This window comes from Orcinus orca, chromosome 6 (genome assembly GCF_937001465.1).
Source record: "Orcinus orca chromosome 6, mOrcOrc1.1, whole genome shotgun sequence".
NCBI classification, from domain to species: domain Eukaryota; kingdom Metazoa; phylum Chordata; class Mammalia; order Artiodactyla; family Delphinidae; genus Orcinus; species Orcinus orca.
In genome coordinates, this window is record NC_064564.1 from 88,995,525 (window position 1) to 89,013,972 (window position 18,448).

The window sequence follows — 18,448 nt, forward strand, 5'->3', positions numbered from 1 at the left end:
GTATAGCATTTAAGTTTCACAAGATGAAGTTCTGGGGACTGGTTGTACAGCAGTGTGAATATATTTAATGTTACTGAACTGTACAATTAAAAATGGTAAAGATGGTAAATTTTATGCTCTGTGTATTTTAGCACAATTAAAGACACTCTTAAGAGAGTAAAATGGGAGAAAAAGATCTGCAAATTACACATGTAAAAGAGAACTTGTATAAAGAGTTCTCAAAACCCAGTAAGAATTTATTATAAGAAATTATTACACCTGTTAATAATTTAACAGATCTGATAAATTAAAAAGATTGACCATACCAAATGTTGGCAAGAATATGGAACAACTTGAACACTCATACACTGCTAGTAGATGTGTAAAATAATACAAGTACTTTGGAAAACAGTTTGGCAGTTTCTTAAAAAGTTAAATATACACCTACCATAAGACCCATATATTTCACACCTAGGTATTTGCCCAGGATAAATGAAAACATGTGTATAGAGGGTTGTATCTGAATGTTCATAGCAGCTTTATTTATAATAGCCCGAAAATGGAAACAACCCAAATGTCTGTCAACAGGTGAACAGTTAAACAAATTATAGTATATAGCCATACAATGGAATGCCACTCAATAATAAAAATGAATAATACATGTAACCATCTCAAAATAACCATGCTGAGTCAACAACAACACACACACACACACACACACAAAGAACACATGATGTATGATTTCACTTATATAAAATCCTAGAAAATACAAACTAGTCTATAGTAACAGAAAGCAGTTCCATGGCCCCCTGAGGATTGACAGGGGAAGAGAGGGACCACAAAGGAGCACAAGCAAAATCTGGGGGATGACAGATATGTTGACATCTTGACTGTGATCATGGTTTCACAGCTGCATACATGTGTCAAAACATTAAATTGTATAATTTAAGCTTGTACAGTTTATTATATGTCAATTATACTTCAATAAATCTTTTCTTTTTTTTTAAAAGCAAATCCTACCAAAGAACAATGTGCCTAACAGGCATTTCTCTCCAGACCACAGGACTCTTACGGTCCTTCCAGTTCAAAACCTCTATAATTCAACTGGCACATGAGGGGTTACCCAAAGTACAGTCTGTCATACAATCTCAAAGAAAGAGTGGAAAACATGAACAAATCATCAGTAAGGATTTCATAATGTCACTTTAAAAAGTGAAGAATTACACAGAAGGGAAAAAATATTTAGGGAAAATACACAATGTCTCAGATATAACTTTCATTAGTAAAAAACTAATTTTGTAGATATCTCTGGTGGATCAAAAAAACATCTTAACTATGGCTATTTACTCCCATAAAAAGAGAACTTAATTACTAGCAATGATGTCAGATTTATCTCATATGTTAATATGTCTAGAAGTAGAATAAATGATATGTATTGTTCAACAATAGTTAATTTTTCTTTCTAATAACTGTAAGCTTGAGAGCATAATTTCAGATCTTATACTCCAAATTCAGTGGAAAGTAGGCACTGTTGTCTGTACTTTAATGTCTAATTAAATACATAAAGAATAGAAAAATCTGAAATGAGAGTCCAAACCAAAAACATCATGTTCTCTGTCAGTGAAAGGTGGGAGGAAAGATGCAGAAAGCAGTGTGGAAATGCAGGCCATGCTTGCACTGACAACCTTTTATTGCTCCCTTCATCGTATCTAGTTATGAACCACAGCAGATAGAAATGTGGGGTATGGCTTAGAAGATTTTGAAATGCTCTGCTGTTAGCCGTTTCTGGGATTTTTTTACCAGAAAATCCCCAAAACATTTGTCGAATTGAACAGAAAAGAAGCAAATAGGTCTAGGAAGGCATTTGGTCAGGAGTTCTGGATTCTCAGCCTGCCATGACTAGACAGTAGGCTGTATGACATTGGTTAAGCCACTTTATTTCCATTTCCTCATCAGCAAAGTGAAAAGTTAGTGTACACACACACACACACACACACACACACACACAGAGAAATTCTACTTGTCAGGTGAAATGTAAAGGATAGGAAATTTGCACAATGGGAGTTTTCCATAATTCAGGACAACTTATCAATAACTCAATGCAACAAGCTTTCACTTTTTTATTATTTTTTTTAATTGGAGTAAAATTGCTTTACAATGTTGTGTTGGTTTCTGCTGTACAGTGAAGTGAATCAGCTATATGTATACCTATATCCCCTCCCTCTCAGACCTCCCTCCCACTGCCCTCCATCCCACCCATCTAGGTCGTCACAGAGCACCAAGCTGAACTCCCTGTGTTATACAGCGGGTTCCCAGTAGCTATCTATTTTACACATGGTAGTGTATTTATGTAAAACCTAATCTCCCAATTTGTTCCACCCTCCCCTTCCCACCCTGTGTCCACATGTCAATTTTCTACATCTACATCTCTATTCCTGCCCTACAAATAGGTTCATCTGTACCATTTTCCTAGATTCCACATATATGCGTTAATATATGATATTTGTTTTTCTTCACTCTGTATGACAGACTCTAGGTCCATCCACATCTCTATAAATGACCCAATTTTGTTCCTTTTTATGGCTGAGTAATATTCCATTGTATATATGTTACCACATCTTCTTTATCCATTCATCTATCGTTTGACATTTAGGTTGTTTCCATGTCCTGGCTATTGTAAATAGTGCTGCAATGAACACTGGGGTACATGTGTCCTTTTGAATTCTGGTTTTCTCAGGGTATATGCCCAGTAGTGGGATTACTGGGTCAAATGGTAGTTCTATTTTTAGTTTCTTAAGGAATTTCCATACGGTTCTCCACAGTGGCTGTATCAATTTACATTCCCACCAACAGTGCAAAAGGGTTCCCTTTTCTCCACACCCTCTCCAGCATTTATTGTTTGTAGATTTTTTGATGATGGCCATTCTGACTGGTGTGAGGTAATACCTCATTGTAGTTTTGATTTGCATTTCTCTAATAATTAGTGATGCTGAACGTCTTTTCATGTGCCTCTTGGCCATCTGTATGTCACACACACACACACACACACACACACACACAGAAATTCTACTTGTCAGGTGATACATAAAGGATAGGAAATTTGCACAATGGGAGTGTTCTGTAATTCAGGGCAACTTACCAATAACTCATTGCAACAAACTTTTAATCGTAACTACAGCAAATTACACCTCAAAGACAGTCTAAGACAATCTTAGTATAATCTTTTAAACAACAGAAACCACCCCAAAGTCTGAGATCGTTTTATCTGAAATTACTACAAATAGTATTTTTGCATGATTCTAAAACTAACAGAAATCCTTTTCTTTCCTAAAACTATATTTCAATTTTATTTATTGATTTTGGTATTTGCTTTGGTAGAAAACCAAAATGATTTACTACCTCTATGCTTGCACTACTATATTTTAATGAAAAAAAATTTTTTAATCCCTCACACAGGCAGAATGGAAAGTAGTGTTTTAAGTACAAAAAGATTAAATATTAACATTTTAACCAAGGTCACTAGAACATTTTGGCTTGTTCTCTACTTAAAACAGAGCATTAAAAAAAAAAAAAGTGTGTGTGTGTGTGTAGGAGAGGTGGGGACAGGACAGTTTCTTCCAGACTTCCTATAAGGTACTTACAGTGCTGATCACAATCAACTCTGGCAAACACTACTTGATTTTCATTTGGATATTCTTCCTTAATGACATTGGAAGCTTCCTCAAAAATTGGGTGCAACATCTGGCTGAAACGACACCTATGCACAGAGGAGGATACCAATTAAAACTGAAAATCAGAAGCAATAAAATTTTATTGATATTTCTGTTGTTATCCATTCATATTTAGCATATAACAATAAACAGAATTAACAGTCACACTGTTAATTCAGGAATCCTGATGTCATTCATTGGAGAGGAAAACAATTTTGAATTCAAAGACTATTCCATTTCAAAGACTGGACAAATAATTTAAAGATTCTGGTTTTTTCCACTGGAAGAAAATGGCCAATATTATGGAGCACAAAGCTAAGGACCTCTCACAGCGGCAATGAAAGAAGTCTGAAATAAGCCCTCTAAGATGTATCTACTTGGACGTGTAACTACTAAGACTCAGGCATTTATGAAGGAAATTCGTTTTCTCCAAATAACATATTTTTAGACTACAAAATCTTTAAAATGGTAAGTTTATTGCAAATATTAGACTGATTCACCTGACAAGTTCCGTCAAATCTCATAGGCAAGTTAGCATACTAAATAAATAAGTTTTACAAAAATGATATATGGGGGCTTCCCTGGTGGCGCAGTAGTTGAGAGTCTGCCTGCCGATGCAGGGGATGCGGGTTCATGCCCCGGTCCGGGAGGATCCCACATGCCGCAGAGCGGCTGGGCCCGTGAGCCATGGCCACTGAGCCTGCGCGTCCGGAGCCTGTGCTCCGCAACGGGAGAGGCCACAACAGTGAGAGACCCGTGTACCGCAAAAAAAAAAAAAAAAAAAAAAAAAAAAGATATATGGTATAGAGTGAATTTCCCCCTCAAAATTTACCTCTGGTTAAAATGGGCTTTTGTATCTATAAACTCTTAAATATACTAAATTCAGGAGCAAAATTTTTTAATCCCCAAATGAGACTTTCCTGTCCATGTTTCCTTTGTCTGTAGTTTTTGTTTTGCTTTTACTTTTAAAAGGGGGCACAAACCCCATAATATTCAGGAAACTTGACACCTCTAATTCTGACTGCCCCTTAATCAGGCCAACCACTTCACAAATATATTCTATGGGTCATTAAAGGGACCTGATAAGAAAGAGAAGAATAAGAATCAGCACACAAGCAGCTGGGCTAGAATGGTCATTCTCATATGAAAAAGGTATGCAGTATTTGTTAACAACAACAACAACAAAACTATAATTGCTACTATTGCTTCCTGAGCCCTTTGCCATCAAGAAATTTACTTAAATGAAGCCAGTGAGCTCTTTAATCCACATGTGATTAGGTCATACATATTAACTATAATTCAACAAAAATATTATTAAAGCCTGTGGAAGGAAAACAAACTTTATACTTCTTCCCTATTTCTTTCTGTATGTAACTCTTCTAGCCCACTCACCTGACTTCCTAAGGAGATGTCCTAGAATATACCAGGGAGACACAATCTGTATCTTCAATCTCTCGCTTTCAAGTGGCTCTTTCCTCTTTTAGCATTCTTAAATCTCTCCCATCTGGGATAGGTGGGTGGGGTCTGCGGATATCAGGGACCGTGTCTTATTTGACTACATATTCTAATAAGCATTTCAGTAGATGTCTGTTAAATGAATAAACTGATAGACTGGAGGAACTGGAGAGGCTAGGACCACAGCTTTGTGGGTTCTTACAGTTTGCTGAAGATAGCGTTCTAGAGGGCCAGGGAGGCAAGGGGTAAGGACTGATTAATGGTTTCTTGAAGAATTAGGATATGGCCTAGTAAAGAATCAGTGGACAGGCTCCTGGCTTATGGGCAAGGTAAAGACAGATATTAATGGCTCCTTTCTGGATTGTCCAGTTTGCTGCCCAGCAAGCACTTAAGCACAGATTCATGTTTAAAATAGGATCGGTTTTAATACCAAAATGTGAAAGGGGAAGATGAAATAAAAATTCAATTGCAATATTACTGTACCTGCATACATATGGAAAGTTACATTTATAAAAGTAACACAACCAAAGCAAATAGATCTATTAACAGGGCCTTAAGGGTCATCAGAATCCAATCTCCAATCTAGTACTTGAATCGACCCTTTACAAATCAACCAAATGGGTAAAAGTCTCTGCAGGGACAATTTAGGGGCACCTGCTAATAGTATAACCTAGTGGGGAAAAAAATAAGCTTTGGAGTCAGACATACCTGAGTTTAAATCCCAGTTCCACCACTTACTAGCCGTCTGACCTTTCTGAGCCTCAATTTCCTCAACCTAAAACGGAAATTATAATACCTACCTGCAGGGTAGTTCTGAGCATTAAAAGCAATATATGTAAAGAGTCTGGCACATAACAGCATTATTAAGTTCCTACTATGGTTTACTGTCCTCTCAGGTATATTTTTAGGCAGATCTATTAGAGAATTCTTCCTTAAACTGTACCACATCCATAACTTCCAGAGGGAACTCAGAATCCAGCCTTTGAGGCCACACAGTGTAAGTCTATGTCCTATAGCCAGTTACCCAAGTTTTTTCAGTTGAATAAAAGAGTATTACTTTACGAACAATTCCAGGTATTCTTTGGTAATATGTTTCTCAAATAACTGCAGTTATTCCACATTTCCAATTCACTTTTTGCAACAAGGTTGGTGGCATGTTCTATTTCGTTTTCTTATAACACACAAAATCCCTCCATCAAAATAACTGCATTCTAGTTTTAACCCTGCCATAATCTAGTCAGGTGATTGTGGGGAAATACTTTACTCCTCTGGATCTCAGTTTTTTCTTTAAAAAGGACTGAATTAAATAATCTTCTACCAAATGTTGTGGCTAATGTTACATCTGGATAATCTTAATTTACCTCGGAAAATGCTTCCTTTTGTTGTACATTTTATAAATGGTATTTTCTCTGTGTATCTTCAACATTTTACTGAAGTTCTTCAAGTACAGATACTATACATCATTCATCCAGTAAATATTTATTGTTAATAAATATAATAAATAAATAATATAATAATAATATAAATAAATGATATAATAAATAAAATAAATATTTATTTATTATGTTAATACTTATCTGCCAAGTATTATGCAAAGTGCTTGGGGATTCATGTTGAAAAAAGATAGATATGGTAACTTTTCACAAAGCTACTAATATAGTAAGGAAGTACCAACTAAACCACAGCATACAAGTGTTATGACTGGGTAAGTATGTGGTGTTATGAGAAGATATAAAAAGGGTTCCTAACCTGACTTAAGAGTAGGGGTAGGGGTACTGATGTAGGAAGGTGACCTGGAGAAAGTGGCATCTAATCTAAGACTTGAAAGATGATTCAGACTTAAGGAAGTAAACAAGTGGGTAAGAGAAGAGAGATCCATTCAGACAGAGAAAATACCATGACTAAAGGTCCAAAGATGAAAGAATACAGAATATTACATAAACTGAAAGACATTCAGTAAAACAGAACAGAATGTGGGAGTGGAGAGAGGCAAGAGACATAGCTACAGAGGAAGGAAGGGACCAGGTCATCAGGGGCCTCCTAGGCAAAGGTAATAGAAAACATTTAAGGGTTTTAAGATGAGGTGTAAACTAGTCCAATTTGCACTTTAGGAAACATACTCCGGCTTACTTTGTAGTGAACAGAATGGAGACACATAGGACTAGAAGCACAGGAAATAAACTAGGAGACTGTCACAGGAATCTAGGTAAATTGCAGGACTGTGGCCTGAAGTAGGGTAGTGGCATCTACTAGGTAGTAAGCCAAAAAGGGTCATATAAGATACAGATTGTCTAGGAATAAGGATCATGTGAGTGTTTCAAACTTCTCTCCAGCTGAAGCTCCCTTCTTCCGATCCCCATGCCACATTCTTTAACATCTGCTACATATTATGCCCTTGTAGATGCTGGGAATACTAAGTAAGACATCTCTGCTCTCAAACTCTGTTTGCTAGAGCACAAAGATGAAAGACAAGACAAAACAAACAAACAAAAAAAATGGTTCTAATGAACCTAGGGGTAAGGACAGGAATAAAGACCCAGACGTACAGAATGGACTTGAGGACACGGGGATGGGGAGGGGTAAGCTGTGACAAAGTGAGAGAGTAGCATGGACATATATACACTACCAAATGTAAAATAGATAGCTAGTGGGAAGCAGCCGCATAGCACAGGGAGATCAGCTCCATCAGCTCGGTGCTTTGTGACCACCTAGAGGGGTGGGATAGGGAGGGTGGGAGGGAGACGCAAGAGGGAGGAGATATGGGGATATATGTATATGTATAGCTGATTCACTTTGTTATAAAGCAGAAACTAACACAACATTGTAAAGCAATTATACTCCAATAAAGATGTTAAAAAAAAAACAATGTAGCAAGAAAAGAATGTGGTACATAGGGAACTATATGAACACATAAGACAGAATCCAATTCAGACAGGGAAAGGAGTAAAGGCTTCCTAGAAGTAGTAAGTAGTAGTAGATGGTATATGTTATAAAATGTCAACATTATTTTTCCTTCTAAACTTGCCACACCCACATCCTCACCTCCAAACACTGCCTTACTCCTCAGTCAGGAAAAATAGAGAATTGCAATACGTAATTGTGTGTGTGTGTGTGTGTGCGTGTGTGTGTATGTGAGAGAGAGAGAGAGAGAGAGAGAGAGAAAGAGGGAGAGACAGAGAGATCTGAGTTTTTATGTTACCTGCTTTTATTTTAAAATGTGGGATAATGGAATCAGGTATATTTTCTCTCAAAACAAATGCTCACCAAATTGAGCTGCTTCATCTTTGAATGAACCTTAATTTATTTTTATATATGGAATATTGTCTCACAAAAAAAAGAGGCTTCCCCACTTACTCCTTTCTAGCAAAGAAAGATCACCTCTAGAAAGTTTAAAAAAAACTTAATGATGCACTCCCCCCCCGCCAAAAAAATAAGATATTACTTACCAATCAGCATAAAAATTTACTAAAGCAACATCAGCATTGTCTGAAATTGAAAAACAAAACCAAATAACCTAAGTTACTCATGCCTACATAATTATGACATAATTAAAGATATGGTTTTCATCATGGTCTTTTTCCATTCTTAAAGGCTCACTAAAAATACACAGTAACTTATCTCTCACTCAGAAACCCATACAGAGAGTCATGGACAGCTTATATAATTTGTGGGAGTCCCTATTCCTTTTTTCTATATCGTCCTCCATCTTAATACCTCCACTGAATGAATATAAAATAAACAGAGAATCAAACCCAGATCAAGCAAGTAAGCTTCTAAATAGCTTACTCTCATAAAAAGTGAAGTGGAGTGATTAGGATTTTAATAATCCATTTTTTGACCTTCCATATTCATGAATAACCGAGCTTTGCAAATAAAATCCTATTTCAGAGAACAGACTTGTATAACTAATCTATTTCTAAAATTCAGATGCCACCTAGTTGCAACAAGTAATCTACAAATAACAGTGTTGCATAAGATGTACCTTTTCTGGTTCCTACCCATTTAACAGTTATTCTCTGTTGTAAAATATAACAGTATTATTTGCATATCCGGATGTGAAGACATGAGAAAGATATATCTGTTCCTTTTGCCTAAACCTAACAAAGAGAAACTTAAATAAACTCAAGTACTCAGTACTCTCACACACACACACACAGACACACACACACAGAAACCATACCCACAAAGATACTCTAGAATTTGAAAGATAAAAGGAGTGAAGATGATTTGCAAGTTTCAATTCTCTTTTTCCTTTGTTTACCTTCAAAACACTTTTTCTTTACTTGCTACTTACTCTAAAGCAGTGTGGTTCACAAACTGTGATCCCTGGGACCAGAAGCACCTGCATCATGCTGGAACTTGTAGAAATGCAAATTCTTAGGTGGGGTCTAGCAATTTCTATCAGAAACTGGGGGCAGGCCTAGCAATACTGACAATAAGTCCTCCAGGTGACACTGATACAGGCTAAAGTTTATAGCACCCTTTCTCTAAAGAGATACCATAATATGGGAACAGACTTTCTAGCATTTAAAACCAGTTCCAAGAACACGAAACAATATATGATGGTCAATGAATAACTCCTTTTAACTCTCACTATTTTTAGTTTTGCTCAAACCAGTGGGTGAAATGGAATGCTTAAAAAAAAAAAAAAGACATCATTTATCCACAGTACATTTTCTTAAAACTCCTAAGTTGTGATTTTTCTATCACCCACATCTTCACCTTCCCTCTACTACTTTTAAAAACAAGAAACGTTTTCCCCCAAGTTAACTGTATCTACAATCACATTGTCAGCAAACAAGCAAAACAATTATTGAACTTAATTGGACCAATGACAAAAGAGATCAGAGTAGGTGATTTAGTTAAAAGCTAAAAAAAAGACAAAAAAAAAATTGTAGGCTGGGTCCTAAGGTCATTGACATGTAATACTGCACAGTGGAAACTGCTGGCCTCTAAGCAACAAAATACTCTGAATTGTTAAGAGTGGTATTCATGACAAGGCAAAGAAACAAAACAAGACTAAAAGTTTACTTGTAACACAGGAAAGTAGACTTACGCATTTTAAGAAACTTTACTAAAAACTAAAACCAAAAGTGCTTAGTTAATTCCCTATACCATGGAATTAATCAGAATGCTGGCTCCTCAATTGTTCTAGATACATGAGATTTTATTTTGTTTTTGTATATAAACTAACTCTTTAGAGAGAAGAAAGTATACTTTAAAAATATCAAGGTACTTACTTAAAATGTCATCTATATTCTCTGTATCAAGACTTGTTATTTCAGTTGTTACAGGGGTAAGAACCCAAGTTACCTAGAAATTTAAAAAATGTGAAATTAATAAATGTTTCCACAAAAGGCAAATAATGCTGAAAGTCTAAAAAGAAAAAGAAAATTTATGAATTAAGTTGGTTCCACTATTTAAAAAATTATCCATCAGTTGGTTTTAATCTTTATTATCTATTCTAACCCTTCACAAGATCAGTGAAGTAGAAGTATAATTTCTCAAGCCTAGAAACTGGTTCAATAGATTTCCTATACTTCTAAATACATAAAAGAGATTGTTTCCAAACAATTTTCAAAATTAAAAATGTACTCACTGTTTTAAATTAATATTCTCAACAACTTTACCTCTGGTGCCACAAGAAAAATTTTGCCAGATAATTAACAGTTTTGAAAGAATATAAAACCAAAGCTAAGTTTGCTGATTCTATCCCACTATGCCTCTAAGACAGAACAAAATAATAAAAAGAACAGTTCAAGAAAGACTTTTCAAATTGTTATCCAAAAGCCCTTCTTGCCTGGTCTTCACTTACAGGTGGTTACAATGTGTTAGGTGAGAGGTTATTAAAAAGAGAGTTAAGAGCAGTAAAGTGCATCCACTTTAACGTGTCTAAAACACTAAGTTCAAGTTTACCAAAATCTTAGTTTTTCTTAGTGTTCAAAGAAAATCTCAGCTTGCCATCTGCAAAACAAAGAAAAGGCACGATTTTAAACTAAACTAACAACTGCTTACTTATTTTAAAAATATTTAGTGTATTTTATTTTTAGGTTCCATCTTTAATACATTATGTGTTTTTTTGTGGGTTTTTGTTTTTTCTGCACTCAGAAAGTTTATTGTCTAATGGAGAAACAAGCATTAAGTTACAAAAACAAAATCAAATAAATCGTGTATTGTCTCTAATACAGTAAGTAGTTTGATAATATCTAATACAATGAGTGAAAGAGAGATGTTTCAGCATCGTATTTGGTGGGACTGGTGAACAAGGCCATGAAAAATAAAATCAAGCAAGGAATGAGTACATACAAAATCAGCATAGAGGATAAAGGTAGAAACTAAGTATTTAATTTCAAAAAGAGACACACATCTGCTTTGGCAGCAAGCTATAAGGAAAGATTTGAAACTTACATTTGGCCCAAAAGTATAAACAGGATTACCCATGTTGATGTTGCTATTTGTTTTTATAAATTCTTATTGGACTATAGTTGATTTACAATGTTGTGTTAGTTTCAGGTGTACAGCAAAGTGAATCAGTTATACATATACATATATTCACTCTTTTTTAGATTCTTTTTCCATATAGGTCATTTCAGAGTACTGACTAGAGTTATGCAGTAGGTCCTTATTAGTTATCTATTTTTTCTTTTCTCCCTCTTTTTTTTTGGCTGTAGCACACAGGATCTTAGTTCCCCCACCAGGGATAGAACCCATGCCCCCTGCAGTGGAAGTGCGGCATCCTAACCACTGAACCACAAGGAAATTCCCTAGGTTTCTATTTTGTATATAGTAGTGTGTATATGTCAATCCCAATCTCCCAATTTATCCCCCACTACCCGGTAACCATAAGTTTGTTTTCTACATCTGTGACTCTATTTCTGTTTTGTAAATAAGTTCATTTGTACCATTTTTTTTGTTCCACATATAAGCAATATCACATGATATTTGTCTTTCTCTGTCTGACTTACTTCACTCAGTATGACAATCTCTAGGTCCATCCATGTTGCCACAAATGGCATTATTTTGTTCTTTTTATGGCTGAGTAATATTCCATTGTATGTATGTACCACATCTTCTTTATTCATTCCTCTGTTGATGGACATTTAGGTTGCACCCATTTGATGCCTGGACAGTTTTTTGTTCAATCCCGTTTATATATGGAAATCCATTTGCTGAACCACTGCTCTTTATCAAGTGACAATTAACATTAGGCCCTGATCAAGGTACTGAAGACACTCCTCTGCCCACTCATTTCATGGACACTTTTGGTACTCAAAACAGTTACAACTCAAAATTTTATAATTCACCAACAATTCAATTTCTGAATAGTATAAAGAGACATGTTGATGCTGGTAGGTAAATAAGCCCAGCTAATTATTTGAAATATTTCTATAAATTCATTCTTTTCTTAGAAAAAACCTAAGAATAATACCAGTCTTATTTTCAAGTTACCATAATAGTGTAGCCAATAGCTGACATTATTTCTGTTAGCAACCAGTAAATTATACTCTCCTAAAAGTAAGCTAGATAACTTAAAATCCCTGAATATTTTACTTCTATAACTAATTTCATTATTTTCAATACCTCAAAAATCAACTGGAAAGATCAGACTTCCCTCACTAGTCATTACTTACTACCCATACCTCAATTAACAGATCCTTCCCACATCAGTGTATGACCAGCTCTAGACAACTATATAAACTTTCAGAAGATAAACTGAAGCGTATTAAAATGTTTAAGGGTTTATATGAGCAGAAATCGATTTGAAGCACACAGCATCCAATCTAGCAGATAAAAAGGAGCTCCAAGGAGCTGTACAAAATATCAGACTTTTATAGGCAGAGGGGAGCAGGAACAAGGACGTTATACTAGGCAAAAAAATTGGATTGGTTATTGCAAAGTTAATTTCCTTTAGAGGATGGCAGGGGTCTATCTGGCAGATTACCTAACACGTGCTGATCAGGAGACTCCTGACTGACTGCTTTAGATTCCATTTCTGGAAGAGCCTAAACTGTAAGTTAAGCCTCAGTTTGGTGATGTGGGGCTTAGCATAAGCAACTCCATTTGGGGCCTGTTGTCTTGTTTCTAACAATTATATTGATAAAGGAAGATTTTAGAGTGGATCATATGCTGAAGTAAAATTCAAGAAGACCACGTAAAAATAAAGCAACGTCATTATCAAACTCAAGTCATTAAATAACTTGACAGTCATTTACAGTGTCTGCTAGGTACTGAGGGCACAAATGCATAAGGCATAGCATGCATACTCTATCTCAAGGAGTAGTGGTGGTGGTGGTAAGGAGGGGAGAAAAAAGTGATAAATACAGATATGATCGTGGCCTTCAGCTGTATAATCCAAGGAAGCCCATTTTTGAAGAGTTACTTACTGCCTATCAAAATACATGTTTCCAGAGAAGTATATTCTAAATTTAATTGCTTTTTACATATTAGATAATGACAAAAATGAGGCACAATCAATTTGGCTGTATTAAACATAACCATTATGTAAGAAACATTGTCCTAATAAGCATGCAACTGGTAAGAAGGATTCTGTTAACAGCTGTGTTTAAGAGGGCCCAAAGCAAGAAAACTGTCTCTGACCCAATAATCTCTCCTCCCTGTAGGGTGTAAAAGAGGCAGTTTATCATTAACATTTCTATTAATATGCAGTATGAAGGGAAAGACAGGTTGTTTATTTGAATTGTTAGCAAGCTCCACTAGTCTGACAAATCGTTTCTTTTCATGTCAGCCCCGGGCAGAAACAATATTCTCCTGGGGAAACACCTTTATGTGTCAAATGCTATAGTGCTTAAGTAAAATAAAGACAAGTAGCTCTAAACCAGGAAGGGAGGAGGGAAATCATTTAATTTTTAAATTTAAACTTGAAGTAAACTTTTAATTTTTTTTTTAAAGAAACAACAAAAACCTACACAGAAATTTTCCGTAGATCCTAATAGTCATGGAGAATTTAGCCTTTAATGACGGAATATTACAACATATGTAAATATACAGACATAAACTTATGAAATATTTTACAAACTGGTCACTCGCTTCAGTTCATTAGCTCATTTTTTTGCCAAGAAAACCGAGAAGCATCTCCAATAATCTTCTATAATTAATTAGATAATTCCTTCCACATGCATTTACTGTACAAAATATTAAACATTTCAGTCTGAGATATGTCTACATATGATCTTATATAAAAGGCACATAGTAAATGGTAAACACTGCACCCAAATTCATTAAAAAATAAATAAATAAAGTGAAAGGCTAGCTTTAAATAGGAGCTTCTTCAGACTCAGCAGATATAGAGAACAAACTAGTGGTTACCAGTGGTGGGGCTGGGGGGTAGGCAGGGCAATATAGGGGTCGGGGAGTGGGAGGTACAAGCTATTGGGTGTAAGATAGGCTCAAGTATGTACTGTACAACACAGGGAATATACCCAGTATTTTGTAGTAACTGTAAATGGAAAGTAACCTTTAAAATTGTATAAATTTTTTTTTAATTTAATAAATAAATAGGAGCTTCTTTAGCAAGTAAGTATATTTTCTTCCATTAGATGGTTTTTAAACATTGAGATATCTTTGGGAACTAAAAAGCTTTCCTTTCCTTTAATTTCCCTGTATCCTTCATGACCACCTAACTGGCTGGTGATGCCAGTGCACTAGCTGTATTTCCACAGCATTTTTTAAGCCACCCAGTAGCCAGTTGCTTTTCCCAAAATATGCCCCACAATTTTTCTCCTTCCTTCTCTTTGCATAAATGGTCTCCTCTATGTGGAATGTCCTCTTCTCCACTACTGCATAATCAGTCCTTCAAGGATTGATCCCCTCTTCCATGATGCTTTATCTGGTTTTCCTGGTAGAAAATGCCTTTTCTTTCCCAAAAGCCCACCTACTCCATGAGGATAGAAAAAGGAAAAATGTAGGTTAGGGAAGTGGGAGTTACTGCAAAATCAAAATTCTCTCTAAATTAGACATCAGTTTGAAACAAGATACAATGAAAAGTCGGTTACATGATTTTAAAAAAAAGTATTTTAGAAATAAATCTTGGGAAGATTTTTTACTATGCACTCTCTCTCAATGTTAGGTCGAACTTTAATTGTTACAATATTAACACATAAACATGCTATAATACGAACACATACAAAATGCTCTGGCATTCACTGCTAAGTCCCAGTGCTATTCCTCTTTCGGAAAAAACATCAGTTGAACAAAACACCAACCTAACAGGATCTTTAGAAGTACGAACTAAAATCAATAATAACACATATTGGAAGCGAGTTGTTAAAGCTCTCAGCATAATTTTTAAAATAAATAAATACATTTTCCTAGTACATTAAGACCATTTGAGTAGTTACCATTTGAATATACCCTTAAAGGGGAGTACTATGACACTCTCTGATCGATATCTCCCTTCAATCCAACCTGCCCACAGAGTCCAGACTAGTCTTTTCCAATGCTGCTTTGCATATATCGATTCCTCTGCCCCTAAAAAAACTCCAAGTGTTTTTCACTGTCTACAGTATAAAAGCCTAGCTCCTTAGCCTGCATTTAGGACCACTCACAAACTAGCCCGCACTTGCCTTCCTAAATCACATGGTACTGCTCCCCATCCATAGTCTATACTCCAACTAACAAGAACTATAGTTAGAGTAACCATACTTTCTAGTTGGCCATATACTCTAGCTTGCTTGAGACAAACCCAGGATATGCCTGCTGCCCTGGAATATTACTAATAGCGCCACTCTCTTTCAAAAGGGTCCCAGTTTGGGCAGTAAATTATATATATGGTCACCCTATTTGCAGTAGACTCTTGGCAACTGAGAGGAACCATAACAATCTCTTCACAAATTCTAACTTATTAATAAGCATATAGTGTCCTCCCATATAACATGCGGTAAAATGAGAATGGGATGAGAATGAATAGAGAAAAATAAAGATGGACCAAGATATGAATGCTAAGTTAAACCAATCACTAGCCTCAGTCATTGACTTGAAACATTAGGCTCTTAGGAAGGGAATAAAATCAGTAACTCAGAAAAATTACTACATGACCCTTCAAGGGTCACTCACAAACGGTCCAAATCCTCTAAGTTACAAATCCAAGAATGCAAGGGGTCTTAGTACTTGCAATTCCTAAAATGTATCATCTTAGTCTCGTGCCTCCATACTTGGCTCATGTAGTTTCCTCTGCTTGAAACAGCTAGGAAAGCTTATCTAGTTTTCAAGACCCAATTCAAATGCTATCTTTTCTATGAAGCCTTTCCTGATGGTCCCAGACAAGAGTGATTAATTTCTCTCTCCTCTGAACCTGCAGAGCACTTTCTTAGGGTGTTAACATATTATTTTTCACACAGATTATTTGTGCCATCTTACCTCCTCTAGGAGACTCTGAGTACCTTGAAAGTAGAGACTGTTCCTTATTCAATTTTGTACCCCGCATATCACCTACTACAGTACCCTACCGGTACACAATGAGCACTCAAAGATGTACTAAGTGAATGAATGGGTGGATTATGGTAATACACTAAGAATTTAGAGGGAGGGTGTTAGAAGTAAGAAATAGGGGAAAGGGGTTCAGAAATGGGAATAGTCCTCCCATATAAATAAAAATAAATATAAATAGTCCTCCCATATAAATATAAATAAAAATAAATATTTTTAACATGTTTGAGGAAAATAAGGTTATCAAATAGGAATAAAGTCTGCATTAAAATTTGTTTTTAATAATGTAATGATGAAAAGCGCAATACTAGGTGATGATTCATAGACTCAGATTTAGAGGGAATCTCAGAAGTGATCTTCCCACCCACTGCATAAACCCCTCTATATTGCTGTCTAAGAGCCGTCACGAATCCCCAGCAATACCTTCTTCCAGTTCCCCAAGCTATTCCTTGGTATGACTTCCAGACACTTCAGCACATAGAACACCCTCACTTAAAAATAGCCATGCTACGTTAGTGGATAAAAATCCAATACGTCTTGTATTGTTCCATTGTAAGGTTGTTAATTCAGTCATGAAAATAAATGATTTCCGACTTTCAGGACCAGAAGCTAATAAAGTACCAGGAAGAAGAGGTTATTAAATATTATTTGATAGCAAGATTTACAGTCACAAAAGCATTTGCTAGGCCTTACTTTAAGTGTTTTATTAGAATATCTTAGTATAAATAAGTTTAGAAAACAGAAAGTCGGTGAGTTTGTTTTAAAACTGAATACTTAAAACCTTGCATTCAAATGGTGATCCCTGAACCAGCAGCACTGGCATCACCTAGGAGTCTGTGAGAAATGCAGGCCCCACCCCAGACCTACTGAAACGGAATCTCCATTTTTATAAGATCCCCAAGTGATTCCTATGCATATTAAGTACCACTGCCTTAGAGAACAAAACTCTTGACTCTACAAGCATGTAAATTCATTTTAAACCTTGTACAATGTTTTTGGTCCTCAAATATTAATACAGTAATACTCATTCGTGAGAATTCTGTATTGAGATGCGTAATACTGTGATTTTAGAAAAATGTGGAATCTAAAATCTCATTAGAATCTACATTGATGTTAATTTTTCAAAGTATACTGCCTTCTGCTTGAATAGATATTTCTACACGAAAATTATTGGCAAAAAATAGAAGCTTCAATAGAGGATGTTTCCTTCCCTACAGCATTACTGTTCTCAACTGCCATTACGTCTGCTAGGAGTTCTGCAGTAACAGCTTAGTGTATTTTTGCTAAATCTATCATTTACCTGCCTTTCTGCTGGGAGATTCTCAAAGCCCTTTACAAACTATGTCTCTTCTATAGCAACAAATAAGTAATGTACCAGGCAACAGCTCCCTTCTATTTCTAATCCAGATTGACAAATCAGCCTCCCACCTGAAGTCCCAATGCCATGGGACCCAGGCAGCTTCTCCTCCCTGGGGCCACTACTATCACTCTCAGTTTTGCATTAAGCTGGCAGGCAGCAGAAACATAGAGGTCTGCAGTTAGCTGCAAGGAGCTAAGAGATATGAAAGGTCCCCAGAGAAAGGCTGACAGGCACTGTATTGAAGCTGAGTATCAATCAAGGCACATCTCACTGTTAGTATTCCCAGAAGCATTATAATGAACCAGAAGTTCAAAGAGAGGGGAAAAATAGGACTAAGTATAGAATAGCACTGGAAAGCCACTTTAACCCTTAAATTGCTCAGTGATACAACCTTCCTATAATATCAGGGCAACCCATTTTGGACAAGTCAGAACCAATCTGCTTTTATAAAGAAACATTAAAACAGTCACAACCTTCTTCATTAAATAACTCAAAATGT

General features: G+C 35.9%; 1 protein-coding gene across 2 annotated transcripts in view; it reads right to left on the reverse strand.

The window, feature by feature from the left end:
• Positions 1-18,448, reverse strand: part of ERP44 (endoplasmic reticulum protein 44) — an 88,640-nt gene that overhangs the window by 45,769 nt on the left and 24,423 nt on the right. The window contains exons 2-4 of one of the 2 annotated variants that reach the window (XM_004271482.4): positions 10,385-10,457; positions 8,591-8,630; positions 3,621-3,736 (exon numbers count right to left, since the gene is read on the reverse strand). In XM_004271482.4, coding sequence (XP_004271530.1) covers positions 3,621-3,736; positions 8,591-8,630; positions 10,385-10,457 — 229 coding nt within the window. Of the gene's footprint in view, positions 1-3,620; positions 3,737-5,081; positions 5,218-8,590; positions 8,631-10,384; positions 10,458-18,448 lie in introns of those variants that run through there. The other variant, XM_033431199.2, reaches the window with a different exon arrangement.